Consider the following 24,591-nt stretch of genomic DNA (forward strand, 5'->3'; position numbering starts at 1 on the left):
AGTTATAAAGCGAGTGTAAGAGCAAGTTTGTTATAATTAGCGCTAGAAGCCACTGATAAGATTAAAATCATTGGTACGCATTTGAAAACATATCCTTAATTGCCTAAATTGAAGTGTAGACCAAAAATACCATAGTAGAGATGAAAATGTAATCAAAACTATATTGGATTGGATCAGTATCTAGCGAGTTTAACTACCTAAGCCGGACATGCAAACCAATTCAAGTTTCAAACTTTAACATCTAACTCTAGGGTTGTAATAATTAAAATTGGATTTGTTTAGCCACATTTTGTTAGGATCTCGCATACACAGACTTGACTTTCATCGTCACCATAAAATGTAATTATCTGGCTAAACCAATAGACCTTCTCTAAACAAGGTGGTAAAAGAGTAGAAACGAGAGTGGTGGTCCAATATAAAGAGCACATTGGAAGATGTACATAAAATAGAACATTAAACATGTCAGGTACTGAATTTCCTTCTTTAATTTTGTACCCTGACAATTCACAAATACAGCCATAACCTAATTTAATTCCTTGGATTCGTCTTCGCACGCGGGTTTGCCAGTATGTGAGACAGAGGCTTTATGACTATGATACTACGAGCCCTTCAATATGACAAAATGTTCGCTGGGAATTAATGGATGAACTTGTTATATATGCGCTTCATTCCATTCAAATGGACTGATTTCAAATGTAGAGATTTTAGTTAACTTAATTAGCTTGTGTAAACTACTCTTTCGACTATGTCAAGAATTGTGTTAGAAGAAGAGAAAAAGAGGGAAAGATCATGTAGTGTATTCTCGTTGCAACAGTTTATCGATTAGGTTTTGAAAATTCTGTACTTATTCGGTTATTTGATCCCACTCATATAGCTTAATGACGTTAATTAATTTTTTGTAGAATTTCTTTAAAAAAAAAAAAATCGTAGAGATCACATGTACAGAATATAATAGGAAAAAAAAAAATTTGGATCATGCGAACACGTATTTTGTTATGAAAAACAAAACAAAAGGAAGATTGCTATTATCCCTCGATCAATCCCTTTACAACAATTTCAAATATATGGTGTGTATTTAGTGATATTACATACATTGCGTCTAATGTTTATCCAGTACGTATAACCCAATACAAATTATCAATCCTACATATCCAAAAATGATCTTAACTCTATTCTTTTTGCTCAAAGCAAAAAGACTTTATACGTAAGTTTCTACGCTGTATTGAAATTAATATTGTATTCATTTAAAGAAAAAAATATTGTGTTCAAGTTTTAGGGACAACGGTTATCGACAATTGTATCAGCAACCTCACAAAAAATTGAAAGAAATTATGAAAAGCGGTGAGCCAAACAACAGATCCATATGGACCAAATCCCCTTTTAACGCAAATCCACAACCCCCTTATAGCCTCCCTACTCTCTTTCTATCATAGTTTTTTTTTGCATGGTTAGGGTTGCAGGTCCTACTATTTTGCATGGTTAGGGAATTCCCACTGTACCGTCCCCCGGAGCCCCGCTCTTGGGACCAAAACTACTCTAATGTATTTCAAGCCACGGTGAAAGCTCAGGCCGCCCCCGGCGGCAGCAAGCTTGGTTTCAACAATGTCTACCCCGCAGCTTTAATCAAATGCAGACCAGCTGCAGGGTCACATCCCTTGGCCTTATATATTGGTGAGAGCCCCTTGAAAACTCCCTTCACACTCGTGTTGCTAGAGATTTTATTGGTCATCTTCGCCACTCGCATTGTTCGTTTTCTTCTCAAGCCTCTCAGACAACCTAGAATTGTCTCGGAAATCATTGTAAGTTGTCTCTTGAATATGTTATAAGTTTCTATGACTATCTTGACCAACTTAGTTTGTATCATTTCACTAGGGTGGTATATTCATCGGACCGTCGATATTAGGCCGGAGCAAGAAGTTTACCGCCGTTGTGTTCCCGGAAAATTCCCAATTTATACTTCGAAATATCGGATTAATGGGGTTCATGTATTTCGTTTTTCTCTCCGGAGTGAAAATGGATTTCTCCGTGGTAGCAAAAACAAAGAAGAAACAGATTGCCATATCCATTCTTGGAGTGCTGGTCCCTATAATAATGGTAACAATTGTTGGATTGATTTTTCGCAAGTCAATGGACAAAGAGCTAGCAAAACTCTCAACAATCGGTGGGATTGCTGCGACTTTGGCCCTGCCATTGTTCCCTGTCCTCTACCCCATCCTAAAAGAACTCAATCTCCTTAGCTCGGATATCGGACGGCTTGCGCTGTCCATATCGGTGATTAGCGACGTGGTCGGTATCACCTTTATGGTTGTCTTCGAGGCAACTAAGCAAGGGGAGGGGAAGCCCATAGCCGTGTTGTGGTACGTGATTTCTTTGGTATTTATTCTGGCATTCACTGTACTTGTGGTGAGAAAAGCAATGCAGAAAATTATTGATCACACCCCGGATGGTCAATCCGTTGACCAAGCTTATGTGGTGGGGATTTTGCTGCTGGTTATGGTGATGGGCTTTTTCACTGACATGTTCGGTGTGGCCATTGGTAATGGGCCTTTTTGGTTGGGCCTAGCGATTCCAGATGGGCCCCCGCTCGGTTCGACACTGGTGGAGAGGAGTGAGACGTTAGTAATGGAGATTTTGATGCCATTTTCATTTGCTCTTATAGGTCTTTTCATTGATGTTCAAGGTATGATTATGATTGGTTGGGAGGGGATGGCACCATTGTTTGCTATGGTTGTTACTGGTTATGTGTCTAAATTCATAGCTACTTTTGCTACTTCTATGTTTTTTGAAGTGCCATTCCGAGATAGTGCTGTGCTTAGCCTTGTTATGAGCCTAAAAGGTCAAGTGGAGCTTCTGCTTTTCGCCCATTGGATGGACAAAAAGGTAAGAACCTTTACGCGACCGTAAATACGTTGGGGTGTTATAATTTACCCACTCTTTATATTTTCTTGATGGTTGGGAGTGGTAGACCGGCCAACTCTACACAATTGTAGATTAGCTTATGTATGAGATTATCTACCGTTGTATAGAGTTGGTCAATTAATATATTAGTATACTCAACCATTGCCAAAAATCTGAGTTTTAATACACCAACTTACTTAAGGAATACCCTTTAACTAGTTCCAACACTCACTGATGATATTGATGATAACATCTCTTTCCAAGTTTGTTCGTGAGCCGGAGATACTCTCAATGATATAGAATATACATATAGTATATAATCTATGAAGTGATCTGCGTAGTGGTATTTATAAAGTTACAAGTTACCGTTTGTCTTGTAAATATTAGGATTTTATTTTTTATTTTTTATTTTTTTATTAATTTTTTTCACTTAACTCCACCCTTTGATGTGGCTCAAACACATGTCCTTCCAAATAGGAAGGCATTGTCGCACCCCACCAAACGCTCTCACCCAGAATATTAGGATTTGAAAGTAAGAATGGGATTATCCTTTCTGTTTGCTTCAGAAAATGTGACCCCTAGTTCTATAACTTTTCCTCATCGAAACTAATCAGATGCCATCTCTTTTGCTTATACATACAGATGGTACAGATACCAGGATTCACGATGCTTGTGCTACTAATAACAATAGTGACTGCATTAGCCACACCCTTGATCAGCATCCTCTATGATCCAACAAGGCCATATATGGTTCACAAAAGAAGAACAATCCAGAACACCCCAACCACAGACGCAGAACTTCGAATAGTTCTCGTCATATACGATGAAGATAGCACAGCTCCCCTCATCAATCTTCTTGAAGTCTCCAATCCAACAACAAGCACCCCATTCTCAATCTTTGCGATTCGCCTCATCGAGCTTGTTGGCCGTGCTTCTCCTGTGTTTATAGACCATCAAAAGCAAGAAGACGAGGCTGAGTTGAAATACGCAGTGTCTCAAAACATCCACAATGCCTTGAAATTGTATCAAGAAAGCAAAGGTGACTATGTCAAGCTTTTTAATTTCACAGCCATAGCGCCAAACAAAACAATGTACCAAGACATTTGCGAGCTAGCACTTTTGAAAAGAGCCACACTTATGATCTTACCTTTTCACAAGGAATGTCTGGACACTCTTGGAGGTACATTGACAGAAATGGTGACAAGTGGGATTAGAAGTGTCAACGCAAATGTTATAGCACATTCGCCTTGCTCGGTTGCTGTTCTAGTTGATAAGGGTCACCTCAGACATCCACTAATGGCATTCCGAAACTCCGAGCTACACTTTGTGGTGTTGTTTTTGGGTGGCGCTGACGCGAGGGAGGCTTTGTGTTTTGCTGATAGGATGGTTGGGAATCCTAACGTGTCCTTAACCGTGATTCGGTTTCTTTCATACAATTTCGAAGGGGATAATGAGATGGAGAAGAAAATGGATGATGGGGTTGTCACATGGTTTTGGGTTAAGAATGAGAGGAATGATAGGGTTTCTTATAGAGAGGTGGTAGTGAAGAATGGGGCAGAAACAGTAGGAGCAATTCGAGCTTTGAATTATGGGGAGGATAATACTTGTGATGTTTGGATTATGGGGAGGAAACAAGGGATCAATCCTGTTCTTCTGGAAGGGTTATCAAATTGGAGTGAGAATGAAGAATTGGGTATAATTGGGGACTTTGTTTCCTCTGATGATTTTGGTGGCACTGCTTCTGTTTTAGTTGTACAGCAGCAAATGTTGAGAGGTCAAGGGACAGGTAAAGCTGGAATGGAAAAGCTTACAGCTGGCCTAAATCTATGTTAGAGATGGTGAATAATATAATGGTAGCTATTCAAGTCCATGGTGTGTATAGATCTCAAGATTCAGATGATGAATAGAGTTTAGGGTTTAACTTCAGTGTGTATAGTGATTTTGTTCATATCTAATACCTCCATATGTAAATTATGTATTCATTTGTACAGTGATTCTAACTTCAACCGAAAACATAAGCGACCATACATCCTCTTAATGCCTTGGAATGATACACACTCTCTAAACACCATCATGTATATACAATCACATATGACAAATCTCTCAATCGATTTACTCTCACTTCTTATGTAGGAGGTAATTGCCAACAATTCGGTGTCGTCTAGAATTACCTATACTAAAACTCTACTTCTTATGAACAATAACGTCTATATTGATTTACTATTTTACCCATATTTGTTGTTTTATTACGACTATGTCATTTAACCTTTAATAGTAAACAGTAATATTTGTGTTATTTTACTATTTTTGCCAATCCTCTAAGATCCACCACCCGCTACAATATATGCACATAATTTCGGCCTTAATCTATAACTCACACACCATTCAAATAGTGTGTTGACAATTTCTAGTTTGTACTAAAAACCATTTCCTTGATGTTGATAAAGGTTAGTGCACAAAGATATTTGACCATGGATCCTGAAGCCTAAAAACACTTTCAAATATACCTAGAGATCGATGAGGTTATTTTCCAGGGCTTTACACAATTTAATATATCTAGAGTATCTGTTAACCCAAAATCTTGAATTTCATTTTCAATCTAATGAATAGTATTATTTTTGTTCGATGTGAGTACTTTGATAGTAAAATAACAAACCACCCTTGCCCAAATTCTTAAGTTATCTGGCCATCGTCAACTTGAAAATGATTTTGCACGTGTGGACATGCTACGCGGTCACTTTCTGAATCGCGCATGTGTCATTTGAAATTCACATGTGCCATAAGCTTCGAAAAAATACACGAACCTACGGAACACTGAAATATTGAATCAATAGTTTTACGAATTTTCTTACTTTTTGACTTTGAAAAAATCCTAAAAATAGAGATTTAAGTATTCAGTCAATTAAAACACATTACAAATATCATACTTAGACAATGTTGAGATTAAGAAACAAAGACAATTTCATGAAAAATGAGGCTTTTAATGGTTTGAAACATTAATAGGTGTTACGAGGGCACCTGCGAAATGCAATGGCATGTTAATACATGTTAAACTTGTGAACAATATTTCTTCTTGAAACCTCAAACAAATTTTTTATTTTTATTTTATGAATTTAATTTTTTTTTACTTTAGAAAAGTCGTCAAAAAAATGTACATTTTCAGTTCCGTTAGAGACGTGTTCAAAAACCATCATTTAAATGTGAAAAAAATTTGATGAGAAAATAGCAACATCCGATTTTAGCCATAAATCGTGTGCTATAGTCCACAGTTCTGGGTCAAAAATCATGGTCATAGATACCAATAGTTGAGATCACGTTACATAACATCTAGTATCATTACATTAGGTGCACTGTAGAATTTTCGATCATTTTTTTTTCCTAATGTAGTCTATAGCTATCTAAGGGCAATATTCGAAAGGGTAGGGCTAGCTATTTCCATCCCACCAAATACTTTGTTCACCATATAATTAAATTTTTATCTTAAAACTTTCAATTTCACCCTCAAATAATTTAGATAAAAAAAGAAGATATCACCATTGAAAATGTGAAACTGGAAAAAAATACTAATAATAATAATTAAGCATACCATCGTGCTGCAATCTCATGCCTTCTAGTTTATTTTTACTCTTTCAGTCTTTTTCCTCTTCTCTATCTTTTCCCTTCATCAACTACTGTGACATAGAATCACATGAAGTAGAACAAAATAATACTAACCAACAATTCTTTTTACTTGTTTCTATAGCATGAAAATTTCATCTAACTAATTGTTTGGTAGGCTAGCGATGAAGAAGCTGAGATGATAGTTTTTTTTTTTTTTTTTGGGTACAGAAAGTTAAGATGATAAAATGAATGTTTATCGGGTAAAGTTTTATTTATCGATAAAATTGATTTCTTATTTTCATTTTTTTTTTTGTTAATAATTGTAGTTAAGAAACGAGTGTTAACAATAGTTCTTATTTTCTGAGAGGGCAAAATTTGAAGCAACTCTAGAAACCCTAGAGTCTGAGTAGAGAGAGAGAGAGAGGCAGCGACAGATTTTGTCAAATCTGGCTGAGATGAGGATTCTCGTTGTTGAGGGTGTTCAAGGCAAGGCTCCAGAAGACCTGGTGCGCATCGGGGAGTTTGGTGTGGTTGCTTTTGTCCTCGGACTCAATTCGAAGGTCCAGGCGGTCGAGTGTTGTCTGGGCAGAGAGACGTGGTTGAGGAGCCGGCAGGCCGAACTCAAGCAGGCTCTTTGTGGCTCTGATTGATGTCGTTGTGATGTGGTGGAGGACTGGCTGGCCGTTGGAGGGCCTGACGACGGCAGAGACGGTTGAGCAGCAAAGGTTCAGGGCTTCTGCTTTGTAGGTTTGGGTTTGGGCTTGGGCCTCCGAGTTTGGACTCAAACTCTGACCGCTGGGTTCAAGGGCCTACAAGGAGGGTGTCTTGCCACCTTTTTTTTTTTTTTTTTGAGTGGAAGACGTCAATAGAACCAACACACACACCCATGCAGTGTATCCCAGCATAGCCAGACTAATCACTGCACCGCAGACGCACGAACCATTGGGTGTTTTAACTAACCCAGGTCCCTCAAATCTGCTGGCCACCTTCATTTCTTACTTAGTGATGGGTGTGGGCCTGGCCTGAGAGGTGGACCTTCTTGGGCATTTGGGTCAACATATGGTCCATGACTAATCATTTCCGGATCAATACTGCTATGGGAGTTGTTAATTATCTGGAATAAGATTGTTGTTCATTTTCAAGCGGCTTATGGATAAGGACTTGCTCCTATTTATTTGCTAAGAAGTGGCTCTGTGTTAGTACAGCAATTGCGCGCCTAGCTAATGATGATGCTAGTCAATGATTTTGTCCTAAAAGACACTCTGTTGTTTTTTATCTATGGATTCACTTTTCAAATTAAGCAAGCTCAAATTGACTTGTAATGAGTTTACTTTACTTAAATAGAAGTTTGGTTGTTTCTGTTTCTAAGTGTATGTTAGACTGTAAATTTTTGGTTGATCATCTAATGCAATGAACCTTTATTTAAAAAAAAAATATTGTAGTTTAGAACAACTTTGAAATTTCAAAAAAAAAAGGTTTAGTTACAGAGTAACACGATGGAAATAGCCGACTCATGGAATATATTTGTGAATCAAATTTTGGATGCGGGGCGTGCTAATCTAGTCTATCTGACCAAAGAAAAAACAAAAAAACTAGAACAGAAGCCGAAACAAACCTTCGCTGCCTTTGCCACGGCCCTGTTCAGCTTCAGCCTGCTGTGTTCTTAGAACTCGGCTGGGAATTTGAGGTGAGCCACTCACAGTCAGAGCTCTGAACTAAGCTGACCCAGAAAGGTTGCTACTTTCATCTCCATCCTTCGAATCCCAGTGTTAACGTCATTCCCTTTTCTATTCAAATTCGCTAAAAGGAGACACCTTTACCTCTATCTACACCCGCCATGGACGATGACGTGTCCGCCCCCTTCCGCCGATCCTCGAGTCGGAATCGTAAGGTCGCGTCGAAAATGGCTGCTGCCCTTATGAGCACTGATAACCGCACCCAGGTAAATTTTTTAGTTTCATAAAAAAGCAATTTTTTTTTTTCTTTCTCCTTTAGTTTATTGGATTATGTGGATGGTTTAGGCTGCCCTTGCTAGGCTTGAAGCTTTGGAAAACGACAATGCTGGGTTGGAAACTGTGGAGGTTAATGACGACGATGAAGCTTCTCTTGATGATGAGGATCAAGGTTTGTGTACAACAATGTGTTTCATTTTTTTGGAATAGATTTTTAGGCCCTGTTGGTTCTTTTGGGATGTATATGATTTTGCAGTCCATGATTTCAAGATGTGTTTTTGAAGCTTCTTGGTTGTTGGGTTATGCTAATGTGCTTATTAGCTGTGCTGGGAAATGGTATGTGAGAAAATGAGAGGTTTCTGATTGACCCCCTTGTTGTGTTTTGAGATTCGTTCACTAAGTGGCTGCCTAAGGCAAATGTAGATTAGTCGGGGTGGGATTTACTGATGTGTTCTGTTCGAATTTGGTTGAGGCGGATAGCCAAGCAGTTATGGCAGTACTGCTGCAATTGTTGGTGATGTTGGAAGGAAAAGGAATAATAATAATATGAACTCCTGGTGCAGGATATATACAAAAGAAGCAGCCTAAGGGCACCAAGCGTAAAACCCGGCAGGCTAAAGCTCTTGAGGCCAGGAAGGCACCCAGAACATTCCTTGAGCTTTTACATGAGGTAATGAGCAAATGCGACCTGTATATTGCTTTGGATATTTGAATTGCCTCTATAGCTTTTCTTACATAAGTTTTCCCATAAAACAGGCAAATCTTGAATCTTTGCCACCTCATGTCCCCTCCTATCTGAAAGCAGCAGTGGGACCTCCAAGCTCTACCTCCCGCCGCCATTTCTGCACTGTTTGTGGTTCGGCTGCCAACTATACATGTGTGAGGTGTGGTATGCGCTTCTGTTCGTGTCGTTGCCAGAATATACACAATGATACTCGTTGTCAGAAATTTGTTGCCTGATCGGTTAGTGTCTTGAACCATCAAATTTTTCTAATTTTAGTGAAACTGGATGCTGGCTGGCTAGATAAATCTTGTTTCTGTAAATTTTCTTAACTTTTGTATTTAGTTTGCCCAAGAAGTAGGTGTATCCATCATTTATCCAAATTATATTTTAATGTGAATGGTACTGAAGAAAGATGAAAGAAACGTGTTTGTCCAATTGTGATTATGAGTTTAACTGCAATCGAAGAAATTGCATCTCGTTACCCAGCACCATATGCTGCTGCATCATCTTGACACCTTCTCATATCATATGCTTGATTCATACTCCATATTTTGGCTACTCCAACAACTTTTAGCAAGTTTTTTTATTTATTTATTTATATATTTTTTATCTGTGCTTCTACTTGACTATGGAAGCCGAGTCATCATTGTTTTCATCCCACATTGGGAGCTGAAATTGCCATAGTCTGACCATGTGCTAGCTATATTGAGCTGATATTTGTTTCTTTCGTGTTTTGAGGTATCAACTCTGTGATATGCAAATTACGTCAAATCTGATATTCTTTTCTTTGAACTTGAAAACAATTCATACACATGATAACTTAGCTCCTTGCTAGAGCACTTTCAATCCTAGGAATGACATCAACTTCACCCAAACCAATACTTAGTAAAACTAAGATTGCAAGACGATAGTGAATCTTGCAATTCCAACTACTAAACACAAACAACTACTGATGTTTTGTTGATAACTTAACATCGGGGTAGATCTGCTGGGGGTGGTATGACAGACTGCAGTGGTCCATTTCCATTCTCTACTAGAAAAGCCATTGCGAAACCCAAGACGAGATGTGCATCCAAGTGACAGTGCATCAGCCAGACACCTATTTTGATCATCAAGTCAATAATATCAAAATAGTGAATCTGATATTGAAGAAGAAAGCTTATTATTTGAAATTTGGAATAATTACCTGGATTATCAGCCACAAATCGAATAGCTACCCATCCACCTGGATTTGTTCCAATGGTGTTCCTCTGTGGTGGGTCAATGAGGTTAAATTTGGCTGGATCTGTTCTGGGGTTGAAGTTGCCAAATCCTGATCCAACCACATAGAAATGGTACCCATGAAGATGCATAGGATGGTCCTCAGTTGTGACAATACTTGTGTCCTGCAACACAATTTGTACACTAGAACCGTACTTCAACTTGTAGAGCTTAGTTCCACGACTAGGTGTCCATAGGCCCCGGCTCACATTACCAGTATAATCAAATTGCACTGGAGGAACTGGTGGAAAGTCTGTGGTGAAGACACCAGGTATACCATTATAGTAGGCTTGCATTAAGGAGGTGGTTCTTGGGAATACAAAAGAAACATTGTTCATGCTAGCTGTAAAGCGGGTATTGTTTGGTCCTTGACACCGAGGGCTGTTAGGAACTGTACAGTTAATTAGTCCCAAACCTACAATGAAAAATAGGTTATCGTCGATCTGTGTAGGGATTTGGACCCGGGAAGGGCTCTTTATCTGAACATTATATGCAGTTGCGGTTGCTGTGTCATTGAAGGCCGGTAATGATGGCAGTACTGGTGCTGAAAATTTCCCTTTCTTTGAATCACAAGCAGCAGCAGACTTGTATTCAAGGATGGCAGTGGTGGTGGTGTTGTCGAAGGGTGCATTTTGAGCAGTCTGATAGACACGTGCAGCAGCATAGTAGTGAGCAGGGGGCTGATCAGCCGTGAGGAGGACATCTGTAGTTTGGCCAGGTCCTATCATAATGAGTCTGGTTGTGAAAGGTTTGGTGTAGGCTGCATCAGCACTCACAACAGTCAATCTATGGTTGGCAATGGCGAAGAACAGTTCTTGATTGAGTGCAGAGTTGATGATTCTCAGGAGAATTGTCTCGCCGGATTCCACTGGAATTCTCACAGTTTCTGCATTGTATAATTTTTGTTATATCATCCACTGGATGTTACAATCTAGTAAAGCAAAGTACAGAGTAATGGCAAACCTTGTTTGGAGCATCTATAGAGATCACCAGGCTGACCATTTATGGTATATGCATCAGAGGCATTGGGTGCTCCTCCTGTGAATTGTGCCAGCCTCTGGACATCTAGTGGGTTCCTATCCCACCATTCACCTGTATTATAAGGAAGAGTTTTAGTTACCATAAAACACCATGGTATTAGTTGGGAACCAAAATCGTAGGAAATCATTCTGTGCATGTAGTTTTACTCAAAAACAAAGAGGGAAGCTTGAAAGGGTTTTTGGGATATCACCGAGAAGAAGGGGAAATTCTTTCTTGGGCATTGAGAAGGGGTATGGAGAACCCAATCTAGGATAGATAATGAGGGCTCCATAGACAGTGGCTCTAAGCCATTGGCTGTGTGCATGCCACCACAAAGTGCCTTCTTGGTCTTGAATTGTGAAGCGGTATGTGTAAGTGGCTCCTGGCTGGATGGGACACTGTGTGATATATTCAGGTCCATCTGCCCATGGATTTCTTAGCTGCCTTACTCCATGCCTGAAAGGAAAGTTGTTAGCACAATGAAGATGACTGTATAACTGCATTCTATTTGTGAAGGTTTATTGTATTATGATAAGTACCAGTGGATGGTGACATTGTATTTTGCTCTGTTTGTAACTTTGATAGCAAGAGAATCTCCATTTCTGACTTCCAAATTTGGTCCTGGGAATTGGCCATTGACTGTGATTATGGTGTGGGTTCTGCACAGCCTCTTCACTGGCTTTGCTTCAACCTATTTCAATCCACACAAAAAGGAAAACCAAATGTTTATAACCAAGTCCATGTTATTCTGGGATTATAAAAGGAAGGCATGATGAACTGAGAATAGAAGAAGACATACAACAAATTCATGGTAGTGAGTTTCAGCAGCGGCAAAAGAAGCTAGGAGAGTCAAGAAGGTGAGAAGGCAAAGGAAGAGGCAAGAGCTCGATGGTTTGAGAGTAAAGCTGGAAGCCTCCATTGCTTTCTGAGCTCTTTGTTGAATGAAGTTTACAGTAGTTGTGTGTTAGTAGACTAAGAGAGCAGCTATATATACATTCTGGATTAAGCGGGAAATGGAACAATTATAGTTTAATTTTAGTTCATTTTGAGATACTGCCTATGTAAATTAGGTTTCGAGTCAACAGGGATGCTATTTTCTTTTCTCATAGAACATATTAGTCCAACCATAAAGGGAATTTGGTGCACCCACTTGTTTGAGCAAATGGAGGTGTTGTGCTTTATATTGTTAGAGGGAACTGGTATTCCCACTTCTTTTACATCCAAGTTTGTGACCCATAAGGGTCATTAGTGTTTGTAGTGCCTTGTCTTATTAAGATTGTTCTATATCTTCAAGTCTTGACCAAATTTACCAAAGGATAGAGATTTGGTCAACTCAGTGAGCAATTGAAAAACTCAAAAGGTAAATAAATAGGATGAATGTGACATGTACTGCATTCGAAATCACAATACTAGTAGAGATGTCATCCATAATAATGCGTTCAATACTTCTGTCACTCCTGATTTCCATGGTTTTAGATGATAATCACTAGTGTATTTCAAGATCTCCCATGAGTAATTTACAAGACTTACCAGCATTTGTCATGCGGTTAAGACCAAGCCATTTTTCAGAGTTTAAGGTCACTTTCAAAATTTGTTATTTCCACATTCCGTTGTAGAACGGGTAAAAGTGGGGATAAAATTTTGGTTTGGTTTGGTAGGGGGAAAGAGTAGGAAGTATATCTTTCTGCTTTAGTTGACTATTTTTCCGTTATTATGATGCAACAAATACCACCTAAGCTTCGATGGATAGATGACCTTAATTCTTAGGGAATAAACATATCCTCCCACATCAACGCCACCATATCTACCAATTCCTTTCTCTTTTTCTTGTGTAAACTATTGAAGAATTTTCACTTTATTAGTTAGTACAACACAGCTTTGAACAGCGACTCCATCTTCGGCCGGTGGCTGTGCCTCATGGGGCTTTGGTTTGTGATCGATGGATAGGGTTTGCACTCGGCAAGTTTCGCCACCCGATACTTGTTACATAAGCATCGTCAGAATCTCCCTTACATGCTGTATAAATAAGAACAGTTGGTTAACCAAAGAAAGATAAACAAAGTACATTAGTAGATTGATTCAGTTGGCTAAGTTTGAACAGCTTCACCAATATGAAAACTACGTGCTGTGTTGTCAAAATGTAGTATTGTTTAAAACATGAATCAGGCACTGATTAGCATAAGAGTACTTAAGTAGAATATAATATTTGGAACGAAGCTGGTTTGACAGGTCTACTGTCCAAACTTTCATTCTAACAAGATGATCCATCAATGGTACTTGCAGCCAATTGTTAAGGTGCTTCTAATGAATTAGGTGGCCTGCCAACCGACTCACAGAAATGAAATCGATCATAATTTTTTGGTTCCTATTTTGAAGCTCAAAAACACGATCCCTAATCCACTTTATCTCATTCGAATTCTAGTGTATTATGAAGAATATACTAGGCAGATGCAAGCAAAAACTGGAATTCAATTAGCAAGAAAATGGGATGATACACTGCAAATACAGAAGTTACAAGCCTGTGTAACGATGAAACACACCGAGGAGAAAGTAAAGAGAAGTGATAGCTATGGTACAAAACAAAATTTAAGGCAAAAACTGCAAACAAAGCAGCAGCCAAGCGTAACAAACCCCCCGCCTGCATAAAATGGCAAGGAAAGTCCCCAGATAATGGGGGCAAAAAAACAAAACAAATAAAAAAAAAAATCAGTGACTGAGAAGAACAAATCAATCTTCTCTTGGGATGCTGGAACACAGATATTGGGTGAGACGCTACGTTGGAAGTACAGAACCAGTACAAGCAGCCCCAACTTCAGAATCACTCTTTAGGCTTGAGCTATCTGCTGTTTCAGTGCTTGAAACAACTTTGATTTCGAATCACAAATTCGGAGAAACTCGGACAGTACTGTACACTTCCCAGCAACTATCTTCCTTGCAACATCAACATGACTCCAAGACTTCAATGATTGGGAAATTCTCTCACCAAGCTCTGTGTCATGTATTGATGAGGTAAAAGTTTCTATAATCTGGAAAACCTGTCCAGGTCCCTCGATCTGTTCTTTCTTCCGCAAAGAGGAAAGTAGAGTCTCCATATTTTCATCCTCTGGCCTGTTGATCTGTTCTTTTAACCATTTCCTAACCTTTTCTAGAGTATTGCATAAAGACAAGACTGAATCACGGATACGAGACAAACAGGACTGATCTGCAAATCCAGTTTTCTTCTTCTTCTTTCCCGATGGGAAACATGAACGAACACAAGATTGAATTACAAGACCATGCCAGGCCAACGATTCTGTAACTAACTGTACCAAAATTGGAAGATCAACCCAAGGAGAGGTAATTAGAGTCTCCATGGAGCTAACTTTATCTGAAACATACTTCTCCAATATAGAATCCGCACAACGGCCATTTGCCAGCCCAATCTCATGGGAACTCAAGTTCCATGCATTCAGAAACACAGAAAAGTTTATCCAGTCAATCAAGTCCGAACCAAAGACCTGAAAAAAATGCTAACGTTATTATTCCCCATACCCTTGCCTATAGTGGTTTTTACCGAATTACGGACATGCATGTGGTCCAATTCTTCCAAGATTCATTTATAGTAAACCTTCACAAAGTACAAAGAAATGTAAGCAAATGTGTAGTCAGATCGGTGGTGCAGTAATACCTCAAAAGACTTTTGGCCACCAGAAACTCCCAAGACCATTTCTATTGCATCAGTGAATGAATATCCCAACATCTTTGCATATCGCTCAAGCAAAATCTTCAGCTCTGAGGGGATTTTAGGGTCAGACACTGACCCATTGACTTCCAGATTTTCCTTGAGTGAAGTTGAAGCACTCTGTATGGACAGATAAATCATCCGAGGAAGAAGAGATTTCCTCTCAATTATGCTCCGTACATTTGCCTCCCTTTCTGTCATCTAAATTTGTTACCAGAAGAGAAGAAAATGTATAGTTAGAGGCAATGAAAAAGTTAACAGAAAGACGTAGTGTTCTTAGTACAGAGTAACTTCGTGGAATCATCCAACATATGGAATTATTGTTATTGCGAGGATACAAGAAGAAATTTTGTACCGAGTTCTCTCTGGGATAGTATGATACTCCTTCATAAGGACCTGACAAAATTCATAACTTACAAATTAGCTCAGGAAACTATTAGCGCAAACATGGTAGGATGCACACAAAATAACATAATCTGAAGTAAAAAACTTCAAAATGATAGAAACTAATGCAGAGGTTGAACAAAAATCTGAAATAAAATTTTAGATTTGGAGAGATAATAATTGCCCCACAAGAATTTGGAATATGATCAGTCTTTAACACCACAGATAAACAAACTTTTTGAACATTGCCTTAACATGCCATGCAATATTGTTGGTCATATTTTTTTTCTAGCAAGGTGAAAATAACTTGCAGCTGAAGTAATAGCTATGGTTTACAGTTTAGGTTTGGAAAAAAAAAAAAACACATTTGCGTGTTTACTGACCTAAAAGATAGTTTCTCTCTGAAGTTGGTGCCCACCAGGGACGTGACTGCAAATCTTCATTGAAGGTCAGAGACTTGGATCCAATCTCATTAGAGAGTTCAACAAAGTGAATACCACATTTCAAGCTTTCAAGAACCGCCTACAAGAAATCAAGATATACTATTAAACCAGAAATAAAATAATTCAACAGTAATCTGTCCAATCAAAGCAAAAGCATCAACTGCAAAATATAGAATCACAGATTACCTCCTCCTCTTCAATGTTAACTGCATTCTGCTTTAACTGAAGAATGGGTCCTTCAACCCTCGCCACTAGATACTGATTAGAATGTTGTAGTCGCTCTTTAAACTGGACAAATTCAATTACCTGCAATAAAGAAAAGTCATAATTATATTAGTCATTGCAAGCAAGACAAGCACTCCCTCCCTATGAGTGTGTGAGACAATTAAAACTTCTGAAACCTTGTTGACCGCATAATATATGACCTGAGTTTTAACAACTGTATCAAGTGCAAAAACGGACTCAACACATACATATATGTGTTTATATGTAATACGTGTCTCCAGGATGGAAGGATCAACAAAAGAAAGTATGTGCAACATATAAAGGAACGATAACAGATATTTATCAAATAAAAGAAAGCACATTTCAAGTGTACCTGGAATTATGTGTTGCGAGTAATTAATGATCACAGTGACTATAAAATGAAGATACGCACATTAACATAAATTATAACGTACTTTTGAGTAATTTCTATGGCGATAGGCAAGAAACGTAAGATCCGCTGATTCTCTCAAATGGTCATCCATAAACTTGAGATAATCCTTTAGCAGATTATTTATATCTACCCAGAGGGGAGACACCAGCATCTGGGGTAAAATGTGGTGTGACACAGTTTCCATCAAGATATTTTTAACATCAAGTGATTTGAACCTAAACAGGAAACAGAAGAAAAGGTAAGGCACCAATATAAATTTAGGAAATGCAACAAAAAAGATAAAAGGTCAGTTGTAGCTACTAATCAGCAATTGATTCTCTTGACATACTTGAATCAATAAGACAATTTACTATTGCTCAATGAAATCAAGTGTTATAATTATTTACCATTCATATGCTAGAGAAAGGGCACCCAGGTGGGAATACAAATGCAGCAACAAGATCTTGTACTGCCATACATGTCTGCCAAGCAAAGTGTATTAACCAATGTTACAAAGAGAATAGAATAAAATCACTAATCCGATCTATATGTTGCTTAGATTGAGCTTATAGTTCTTAAGTATCTAAAACAACAAGGAATCATTACTGATAACTTCATAATGCTTGCACAAACTTTTATCTATTAAAACAAAACCATGCATAGGCAAAGAATAACATTACAAAAAAGAAAAAGGCAAAGCCATCACCTTCGTATAGTCAAGCCAAACTCCAACAACATGATTGCCTCAACAAAGTAGCCAACATTCCTGGTGCGCCAGTATAACTATACCAAAAGGCAATATTAGTCTTGGACTGGCATAAATAAAATTATATTTATCAATTGAAAAGTAAAAACTTGCAGACTGAAAATGGGTTTACATACAAACACAGCCAAGAAAAAATGCCATGTACATGCAACAGAGTAAACTCGATACACATACCTGAATCAATACATTGCAAGCTAGTGATAGCAGCTCTTCCCCATGCATACTCTCTTGAGAATCCAAGTCCTTTGAAAGTGGTAGGTTTTTACAGTACATCTCCACCATCTGCACAACAGAGCCCTCAAGTTCTGAGGAATAAGAGCTGAAGTTAATACAGTATATATCAAATAGACGGCTCATTAGCATAGTTTACTGTCATCCCAAGAAAGAGGCAAAGGCAATAGCTCCATGACCACAAAAAAGGGAAGAAACAATAATAAAGGACAAAGTTAAGACCGTCCGCAGAGAAAATGAAAATTTACTGAAGAGCATAGAGCATTAAATGAAAATGATCATGATTATGAAAATAGAACCTCAACACCAGCTACCTGTTTCACAATTGTTATATCTAGGTCATATACGATATCAATTAATTAAATTTTACTAGGCATATCCACAATGTCAATATATCAGGGGAGTCTTTTTTTCTACATATGTATAAAACAATAAATTAATCAAGCAAGGATAGCACTTGAAGCAACATTAGCATCATAAGATGGAGTTGAAGATATCTAACAAACGCAAGAGTCGAGACTCACCAACAACAGTAAGCTTGGACATGTTTCCGATCAGTTCTTGAATTTTAAAGAGTGTTATTGACTGCCCAAGTACTTTTGCTGGCACAGCTGAAATGGAGGCAGAACTTTCCCTTAACTTCCCCAAGAGTTCTGCCTTCTTATCAGGAGTTAAGACTTCAAGAAACATCTCAACATCAGAAGTGAAGCAGGCCAAGTGACCAAACCTGTGTTTGTGAAAATAAATCAAATACTAAAAATGGAACTGTAGACTGTAATTACATTTGTGATTTCTAAAAAATGCATGATTTTGGCACTCCACTTCTAAGTAGTTAAAAGTGGAGTGCAAGTGTTAAAATATGTGGAAATGTGGACTGCCAAAATCACTCCCTTTTGACAAAAAGCAAAGGTATTGATCATCATAAATTAGGTTATAGTAAAAATCCAAAAAACTAAAGCTATATAAATCCAATAGCTTAGTTAAATTTGATCATTATAAAAAGCCATAATGGGCAACGGAAGAGATAGTAATAAATGAGTAGTTTATTCACATGATAAAAGGAAAAACTTTACTCAACAAAAACTTTATTCCATCAGAAAAGAAAGAACAAAGAGAATGTGGGAGTGGTAATGTACCCAAAAAAATACTGGATTAGAGCCTCCATTAACTTGCCATCATCCCCCTTGCCATGTAAGCACTTTCTCCTTTCAATTTCAATATTTGCCAAGTATGGACACCTTGCAAAATTATTGCCAGTATTTCCTTGTAACTTTTGTACAAATTCCGATGCATTTGACATACGAGAATCAAACTGCATTTCAATTGAAAAACAAATCAAATTCTTAACAAAAGCAAATTTCTGATATGCACATGATAACAAGGAAACACAGAAAGCCAGTGCAACTAAAGTGTGAACATGCACAGCTTCAATTTTCAGTGGTAGAGAAAAACAATAAAAAATCTGAAAGCAACTGTAATTTCTACCACTTCATCTGTCAAGTTTGAAATCTTGCACTCGACAAATTTCGGAGGATGAATTGGATCTGTTATGGCCCTATTGCACCAATTGCTGTCATCCTCCAGCAAACATCCTAGATAATGTAGGAAACATTCCCAATCATCAGGACTGCCACATGAAAGAAACAATATGAAAGTTTGAGATCAGTAAATGCTAATAAAATGATTAGAAATAGACATCAAGGATCCGGATGGAAGCAATCAATAATTGAATCACTTAGGAAACCAGCAGATAACTAAATATATAAGTCAATATCCTGATGCAGTACAAAATGCCAGTAAATACTGAAGCAGTACCTACTGATGCAGTAACAAATGTCGGTTAATGAGGTAAAGCATCTTATCTATGACCACTAACAAAGAAAGTATAAAATACTGGAGAATAAGGAATGGGAGGTACCATCTGGTATGCCTTCCATGCATACATAGCATCACTAACCGGAAAGGAAGGCATAGAAATCCAAATCAAGCAGTTTTAATAAAGCAAAAAAAACGCAAACTATACAATCCAGTCTGCACAATATCGACACCCTCCATATAGGCCAATTCAAGGCAGTCAAGACTCGAGAATTAGAGTCCCATATCAGATATCCCACACTTGGGGAAGCAAAAGTTGCTGCTCTATGGAATACTAAGGAGAAGATTATGTTTACTACAGAGAAAGGTTTCCAAGCATACCATAGTTCGAGAATTTTTTGAAATATTATGGCAGCAGCAGCGTAGTCACCCACCCGAGCAAGCAGCCTCCCCTGTCAACTTAAAGTGAAAGTGGACAAGTTGATGAGAAGAAAACATGTGAAGGCAGCAACTATAAGATTTAAAAATTATGACAAATTGAACAAGCTCAAACATAGTAATTAATTACAAGCAATGTTATTCATACTTCATAGTATCCAATAAAATATATTTTTATATATATCATATTTCACACGTAGAAACTGTGCAAGACAAAATCCTCACGAAACAAAGCACGATATGAACTTCTATAAATTATAATGGGAATTTAGGGTTCATGTGTATGTAAATGTAAAGAAGCTATTTCTTTATAGAACACTTAATAAGTATACTAGATTATTCGTTTTGTAAAGAACCAAGTTTGATATTTCAAGTTTTATATGTATCTAAAACTATGTTCATTCCAAGTATTCAAAGTTTCAAACATACTTTCCTAATGAAAAATGCATCAATGTAGTAATTACAGAGTTGCTGCCTTACAAGCTTGTTTCCTAATGATCTCTTGCTTGGAAGTTGAAGGAGAAGGAAAATAGGAAAAGGGATACAAAGATATGTACTTTTTTAGTTACAAGATTAGCATCCAATAAACATTTGAATAATTTGTTTATATTGATACTGCATAGATATCAAAAGCTTTGCATGAGTCTTGTAGAGTACGATGGTCGATACAACAAATCACACCATGCTTCTGAAACTAATCTTCCAGAGCAAAATAAATTCAAATTTACTTATATATGTGTGTGTGTGTATTCTAAGTATGCTTATTAGTCTTTTCTCCGACCTTAGTGAAGGACATCCATATCTGTCCTACCTTTCTTCTTTCACTTTGAATGCTCTTTTTAAAAAACATTAAACTGATAACAACAATAATAAATGACTATGGTGTGTTCTTTCAAAAAAAAAAAAAATGACTGGTGTGTGAACATATTTGTTTTTACAGTACATAAGTATTTAGATTCAAGTACAAGCTATTGATTACCATTTAAATTAACGTTGAAGCTTCAGAAAGTACCTGTATGCGTAGCTTATCAACTTCAACTAGTAAAAGCGATCCTAATTTACCAGAGAGAATCTCCAAAGCATCCCCATACTTTGCTTGTTGTTCCAATATGGAAATATAGACCATGAGAGCTGAGGCATATTACAAGCTCTTAGAACATCAATAAATTTTTTAACTGAGCTTTTATACATTATTTAATAATATACAACAGAACAAAAGTACTGTTCGAGATGGGCAATGGTTTATAGTGAAAGAAAAAATGTACACCTTCAGGCTCATGCAAACTATGAGAGGCAACATGCTTCTTCACTAAGCCTTCTGCTAAGAGTAGCAGCTTTTCTCCTCCGTTTCCACAAAACACCTATACGAATTTCAAGCCCCATAAAAATAAGCTAGTGCATAACAATTTTTTTCCTCTTTCCCTTTGCTTAACAAGAACCATTCTGATGTATATCTGATAAGAATTCCACTAGAAACTGATTTTTTTTTTTTTAACAAAACAAAAAAAATTATGTTCCTTGCTAGAAAAGTTTTGTTTTACTGATATTTCTTCTCATGTCTATTTTAATTAAAAATTATACCAGATATTAACACTGATATAATACCTCGGTGAAAGGCCACCAACAATTGCAGGCACAACAAATTATAACTTATAGCATGCCAACTCCAACTAGATAAGGTGAAATGAGTGAACAGTTAATGACTGACGAATAGAAACCCTACAATTAGATACCTTTATCAATTTTAATACCATAGTTAATCACCAAAACAGACCTCATACTCATTCACTAGAGACCATGTTTTCTATCCTGTTATAACCAGGGACGCAGCTTTCCAAACCTGAAAACAGACTAGTTAACCTCTTCAACCATCAAGAAGTTTTATCTCAGCTTTAGAAGCAACTGAACTGCACGTAGAGTATCCCAGTAAAAAGAAAGGTTTTTATTTGAAAAGTCTATACATAATATAAAATTGTTCTCCCTTTCTGTCTTCCAAATGTCATAACTAATATGAAATCCAGTAATTGTATTTGAAAATGAAAGTTTAACCATAGTTATGTTATCAGAATCTCACTATGTCGTCCAAACACCTTAAAAACTTAATTAGTCATGCCCGTTTTGGGTTGAAACGTCAGTACGTATGGCACTGGTTGATTTGGTGCCAGCTAAAATCTTAACAGTTTCTGTCAAAGTAGAATCGAAGTGCCCCTCGTTGATCACCCGTGAGCAAATAACTTGCAACTTCTACCACATTTTAGATGACATGATAGTATGTTACAAGTCATAAGAACTAAACCAACAAAACATGTACAGATGGAACAGATTGAGGCCTATAATTTATTAGTTGGTTCTATAACTTATCGGTTGGTTCCATGAAGCTCTGACTGTTATTTACTCATTCAAAGTTTGCTTTCACCAGGGGCAAAACCATAATTAATCAGGCACAATGGGGTCCAGACCCCTCCCATAAGTACTTGATCAACTGATATGGCTTAAAAATTTATTGAACTTTGCCTTAATTCAATCGTTTCCCCCTACTTCCATAACCAATAGGCAAATCATCTTGTCAGCACATAATGATGAACACTTGTGCTCAAAATACAAGTTGGTTTTTGGTCAATTTGTTATGGAATCTGATTGGTCTCCCAACAAAATTTAATACTAATCAATGTGCATTACCAATTTATAATATGGAATTATTGCCTAGAAATAGAAGGTTTCATAGAAAAACTACAATTGTTAGGGAAAAAGTATCATAGTTTACAGAATAAATCTATTATTTCTCTTATCATTAACATTACTGGGTTTGTGATTCAAATTCATTAATTTGAAAATGAAAATGTCTCCTATAATTTTTATTTTTTGATCAAATGTCTTCTATATAAGATTTTTAAAAGAAAAAAAATATTGCCGGAAATTTAATTAGAATACTATAACATTGTGACTTGGACCCCCCAAGTGTCAAATTCTAGTTCCGCCCCTAGCTTTCACATTTTTAGTAAACCTGAAATCACTATAAAAAAAAAAAAGTAATATTTTTAGCCTATTTAGGCAACGGAGTGATTTCCACTTTACACAAGTTTGGCTTTGAAGGCAGCATGACGAACCATGAATTACATACTCTTATTACCAACATCCATTCTACAAAAAGAAGATTGACAAAGTATGACCAAAAGTCCATACAAGAAAAGAAGAGCGCAAAGAAAGCTGGTGTTACCTGTAACTGGATGCTACACACAGCCCAGAGCAAAAACCTCTCCTCGCCAACAAGTTTGTACATTCTTATAGCTGTCTGTCATAGATAGATGAACAAACACAGTAAAATTACATAACTAAACTCCAGTAAAACAAAGATACAGGTAGGAAGTTAATAAACAAAGAGGCAAAGCAACCTGTTGCTGCTTGACAAACGAGTATTCGCGAACATAGCAGTTAAAGAGCCCCATCATCAGCTCCAAATTGCTCGGAAATTTACCGCAAGCGTATTCGTAACAACTGGTTGCCATTTCCACTGATTACAAAGAAAACACTCAGACATTTGACAATGCGAGCCTTCCGAAAGAGACTAAGACACACACACACACACACTTACAGTGATCGAGGCGTTGGAAGACGATTTGCAAGGTGCTGAGAGTGAGATCGTCCATCAAAACGGAGTCGTTTTTGTGCAAATGCTCCTTGGCGTTGAGGCAAAGCGACAATGCTTCTTCCGATTTCCCCATCCTTTCCAGGATGAGAGCTTTAAGCGCCTGCAGAATCAGAGAGTAAAAGTCAATCTCAGCTCAAAATGCAAACCGACGTCGGATTAGGGAGGGAGGGAGAGAGAGAGAGAATTGATGAATTACCAGACAGTAAGGGGAATTGGGAAACTTGGAGAGGAGAGCGGTGACGAGCTTGAGAGCGTTTTTGAATTGGCGAGAATCGATGGCGTCCCAAATGGGCCGGACCCGCCGCTCCGGTATCCCGCCGGCCAACCCGAACTTCGACGCCATGAGAGGTTTCGGTTTAGGGTTAAGTGAAGGCTGGAAGAGAGAGGGAGCGAGAGAGTGCGAGCTTTGTTTCAGCTTGGGACACTGAGAAGCTTTGAGGAAGAAGAAGAAGGTAAACGAAAACCTAACAGGAGGCTCCGTTTCGATTGTAGACCAAAACCGAAGACTCAGAATGAAGGCCCAAAACAACAGAAACTAAGCCCATCTCACTCATGCTCTTGGGAATTCTTCAAGTCCCAACTTCATTATGGATCGTAAAAAAAAATTAATTAATTAATTAATTAAATTAATAAATAAATAAAAGGAACTTCATTAGTTCATTATGGATCAACTCTGCATGAATGAACTGTTGGTTATTCGGAACGAAACTACGGATTCCAAAATGCAATCCGGCAACTCTTCCATTCTAGCTATTTCTTTCTTGGTTTTCAGATACCATAGCTAAATCTCCGCTTTGATTCATTGGCTTGGCCCTGTAAAGAGGTGGAGATTGATTACCCATGTAAAGAACTTAATTTGACGTGAGACTTGAGTTGATGGTTTTTGTTTGCAAAAGTTATCAGAGATAAGGTAATAATAGAGTGACTAAACAGGAATAGGAAATATAGTCAAAAGATCCCTAGTCCCTAGCTAGGACTTGTTTCCTTGAAAAGGGAGTTGTGTAAGGAAGTCTCTTTCTTTTTGTATTCTGATATGATCCAGCTCCATCATAT

The 24,591-nt window shown here is 37.7% G+C and overlaps 4 protein-coding genes across 8 annotated transcripts; 2 read left to right on the forward strand and 2 right to left on the reverse strand.

Moving 5' to 3' along the window:
• The first annotated feature begins 1,417 nt into the window (after nucleotides 1-1,417).
• LOC112164116 (cation/H(+) antiporter 24) lies at nucleotides 1,418-4,936 on the forward strand. Of its 3 annotated transcripts, XM_040507110.1 has the most exons (4): nucleotides 1,418-1,799; nucleotides 1,873-2,680; nucleotides 2,789-2,880; nucleotides 3,541-4,936. In XM_040507110.1, exons 1-4 carry the CDS (start codon nucleotides 1,476-1,478, stop codon nucleotides 4,729-4,731), a joined length of 2,415 nt encoding a protein of 804 aa, XP_040363044.1. In that variant the 5' UTR covers nucleotides 1,418-1,475; the 3' UTR covers nucleotides 4,732-4,936. The 3 variants fall into 3 exon arrangements, with proteins under 3 accessions (XP_040363044.1, XP_024156124.1, XP_040363045.1); XM_024300356.2 differs by having other exon boundaries at nucleotides 1,873-2,880; XM_040507111.1 differs by having other exon boundaries at nucleotides 1,542-1,671; nucleotides 1,873-2,880.
• Nucleotides 4,937-8,048: 3,112 nt separating this feature from the next.
• LOC112201611 (SWR1 complex subunit 6) lies at nucleotides 8,049-9,567 on the forward strand. Of its 2 annotated transcripts, XM_040506738.1 has the most exons (6): nucleotides 8,049-8,064; nucleotides 8,148-8,185; nucleotides 8,306-8,440; nucleotides 8,520-8,622; nucleotides 9,014-9,120; nucleotides 9,207-9,567. In XM_040506738.1, exons 3-6 carry the CDS (start codon nucleotides 8,336-8,338, stop codon nucleotides 9,408-9,410), a joined length of 519 nt encoding a protein of 172 aa, XP_040362672.1. In that variant the 5' UTR covers nucleotides 8,049-8,064; nucleotides 8,148-8,185; nucleotides 8,306-8,335; the 3' UTR covers nucleotides 9,411-9,567. The 2 variants fall into 2 exon arrangements, with proteins under 2 accessions (XP_040362672.1, XP_024198283.1); XM_024342515.2 differs by having other exon boundaries at nucleotides 8,062-8,185.
• Nucleotides 9,568-9,916: 349 nt separating this feature from the next.
• LOC112201609 (laccase-3) lies at nucleotides 9,917-12,686 on the reverse strand. The gene is made up of 6 exons (XM_024342514.2): nucleotides 12,254-12,686; nucleotides 11,994-12,145; nucleotides 11,666-11,910; nucleotides 11,398-11,526; nucleotides 10,361-11,320; nucleotides 9,917-10,273 (listed from the first exon to the last, which is right to left on the reverse strand). The coding sequence occupies exons 1-6, from the start codon at nucleotides 12,371-12,373 to the stop codon at nucleotides 10,143-10,145; spliced, it is 1,737 nt and encodes a 578-aa protein (XP_024198282.1). The 5' UTR covers nucleotides 12,374-12,686; the 3' UTR covers nucleotides 9,917-10,142.
• Nucleotides 12,687-13,903: 1,217 nt separating this feature from the next.
• On the reverse strand, nucleotides 13,904-24,013 carry LOC112164962 (N-terminal acetyltransferase B complex auxiliary subunit NAA25). 2 transcript variants are annotated; one of them, XM_024301332.2, is made up of 19 exons: nucleotides 23,735-24,013; nucleotides 23,482-23,638; nucleotides 23,282-23,400; nucleotides 23,107-23,181; nucleotides 21,157-21,250; nucleotides 20,902-21,020; nucleotides 19,833-19,903; nucleotides 19,122-19,263; nucleotides 18,773-18,948; nucleotides 18,161-18,363; nucleotides 17,580-17,710; nucleotides 17,346-17,422; nucleotides 17,047-17,121; nucleotides 16,683-16,875; nucleotides 16,189-16,308; nucleotides 15,943-16,081; nucleotides 15,531-15,571; nucleotides 15,122-15,376; nucleotides 13,904-14,951 (listed from the first exon to the last, which is right to left on the reverse strand). In XM_024301332.2, the coding sequence occupies exons 1-19, from the start codon at nucleotides 23,879-23,881 to the stop codon at nucleotides 14,280-14,282; spliced, it is 3,006 nt and encodes a 1,001-aa protein (XP_024157100.1). In that variant the 5' UTR covers nucleotides 23,882-24,013; the 3' UTR covers nucleotides 13,904-14,279. The 2 variants fall into 2 exon arrangements, with proteins under 2 accessions (XP_024157100.1, XP_040362355.1); XM_040506421.1 differs by lacking the exons at nucleotides 21,157-21,250; nucleotides 23,482-23,638; nucleotides 23,735-24,013 and having other exon boundaries at nucleotides 23,282-23,315.
• Between the last annotated feature and the right edge of the window lie 578 nt (nucleotides 24,014-24,591).

This window comes from Rosa chinensis, chromosome 5, assembly GCF_002994745.2.
Source record: "Rosa chinensis cultivar Old Blush chromosome 5, RchiOBHm-V2, whole genome shotgun sequence".
Lineage (NCBI taxonomy): Eukaryota > Viridiplantae > Streptophyta > Magnoliopsida > Rosales > Rosaceae > Rosa > Rosa chinensis.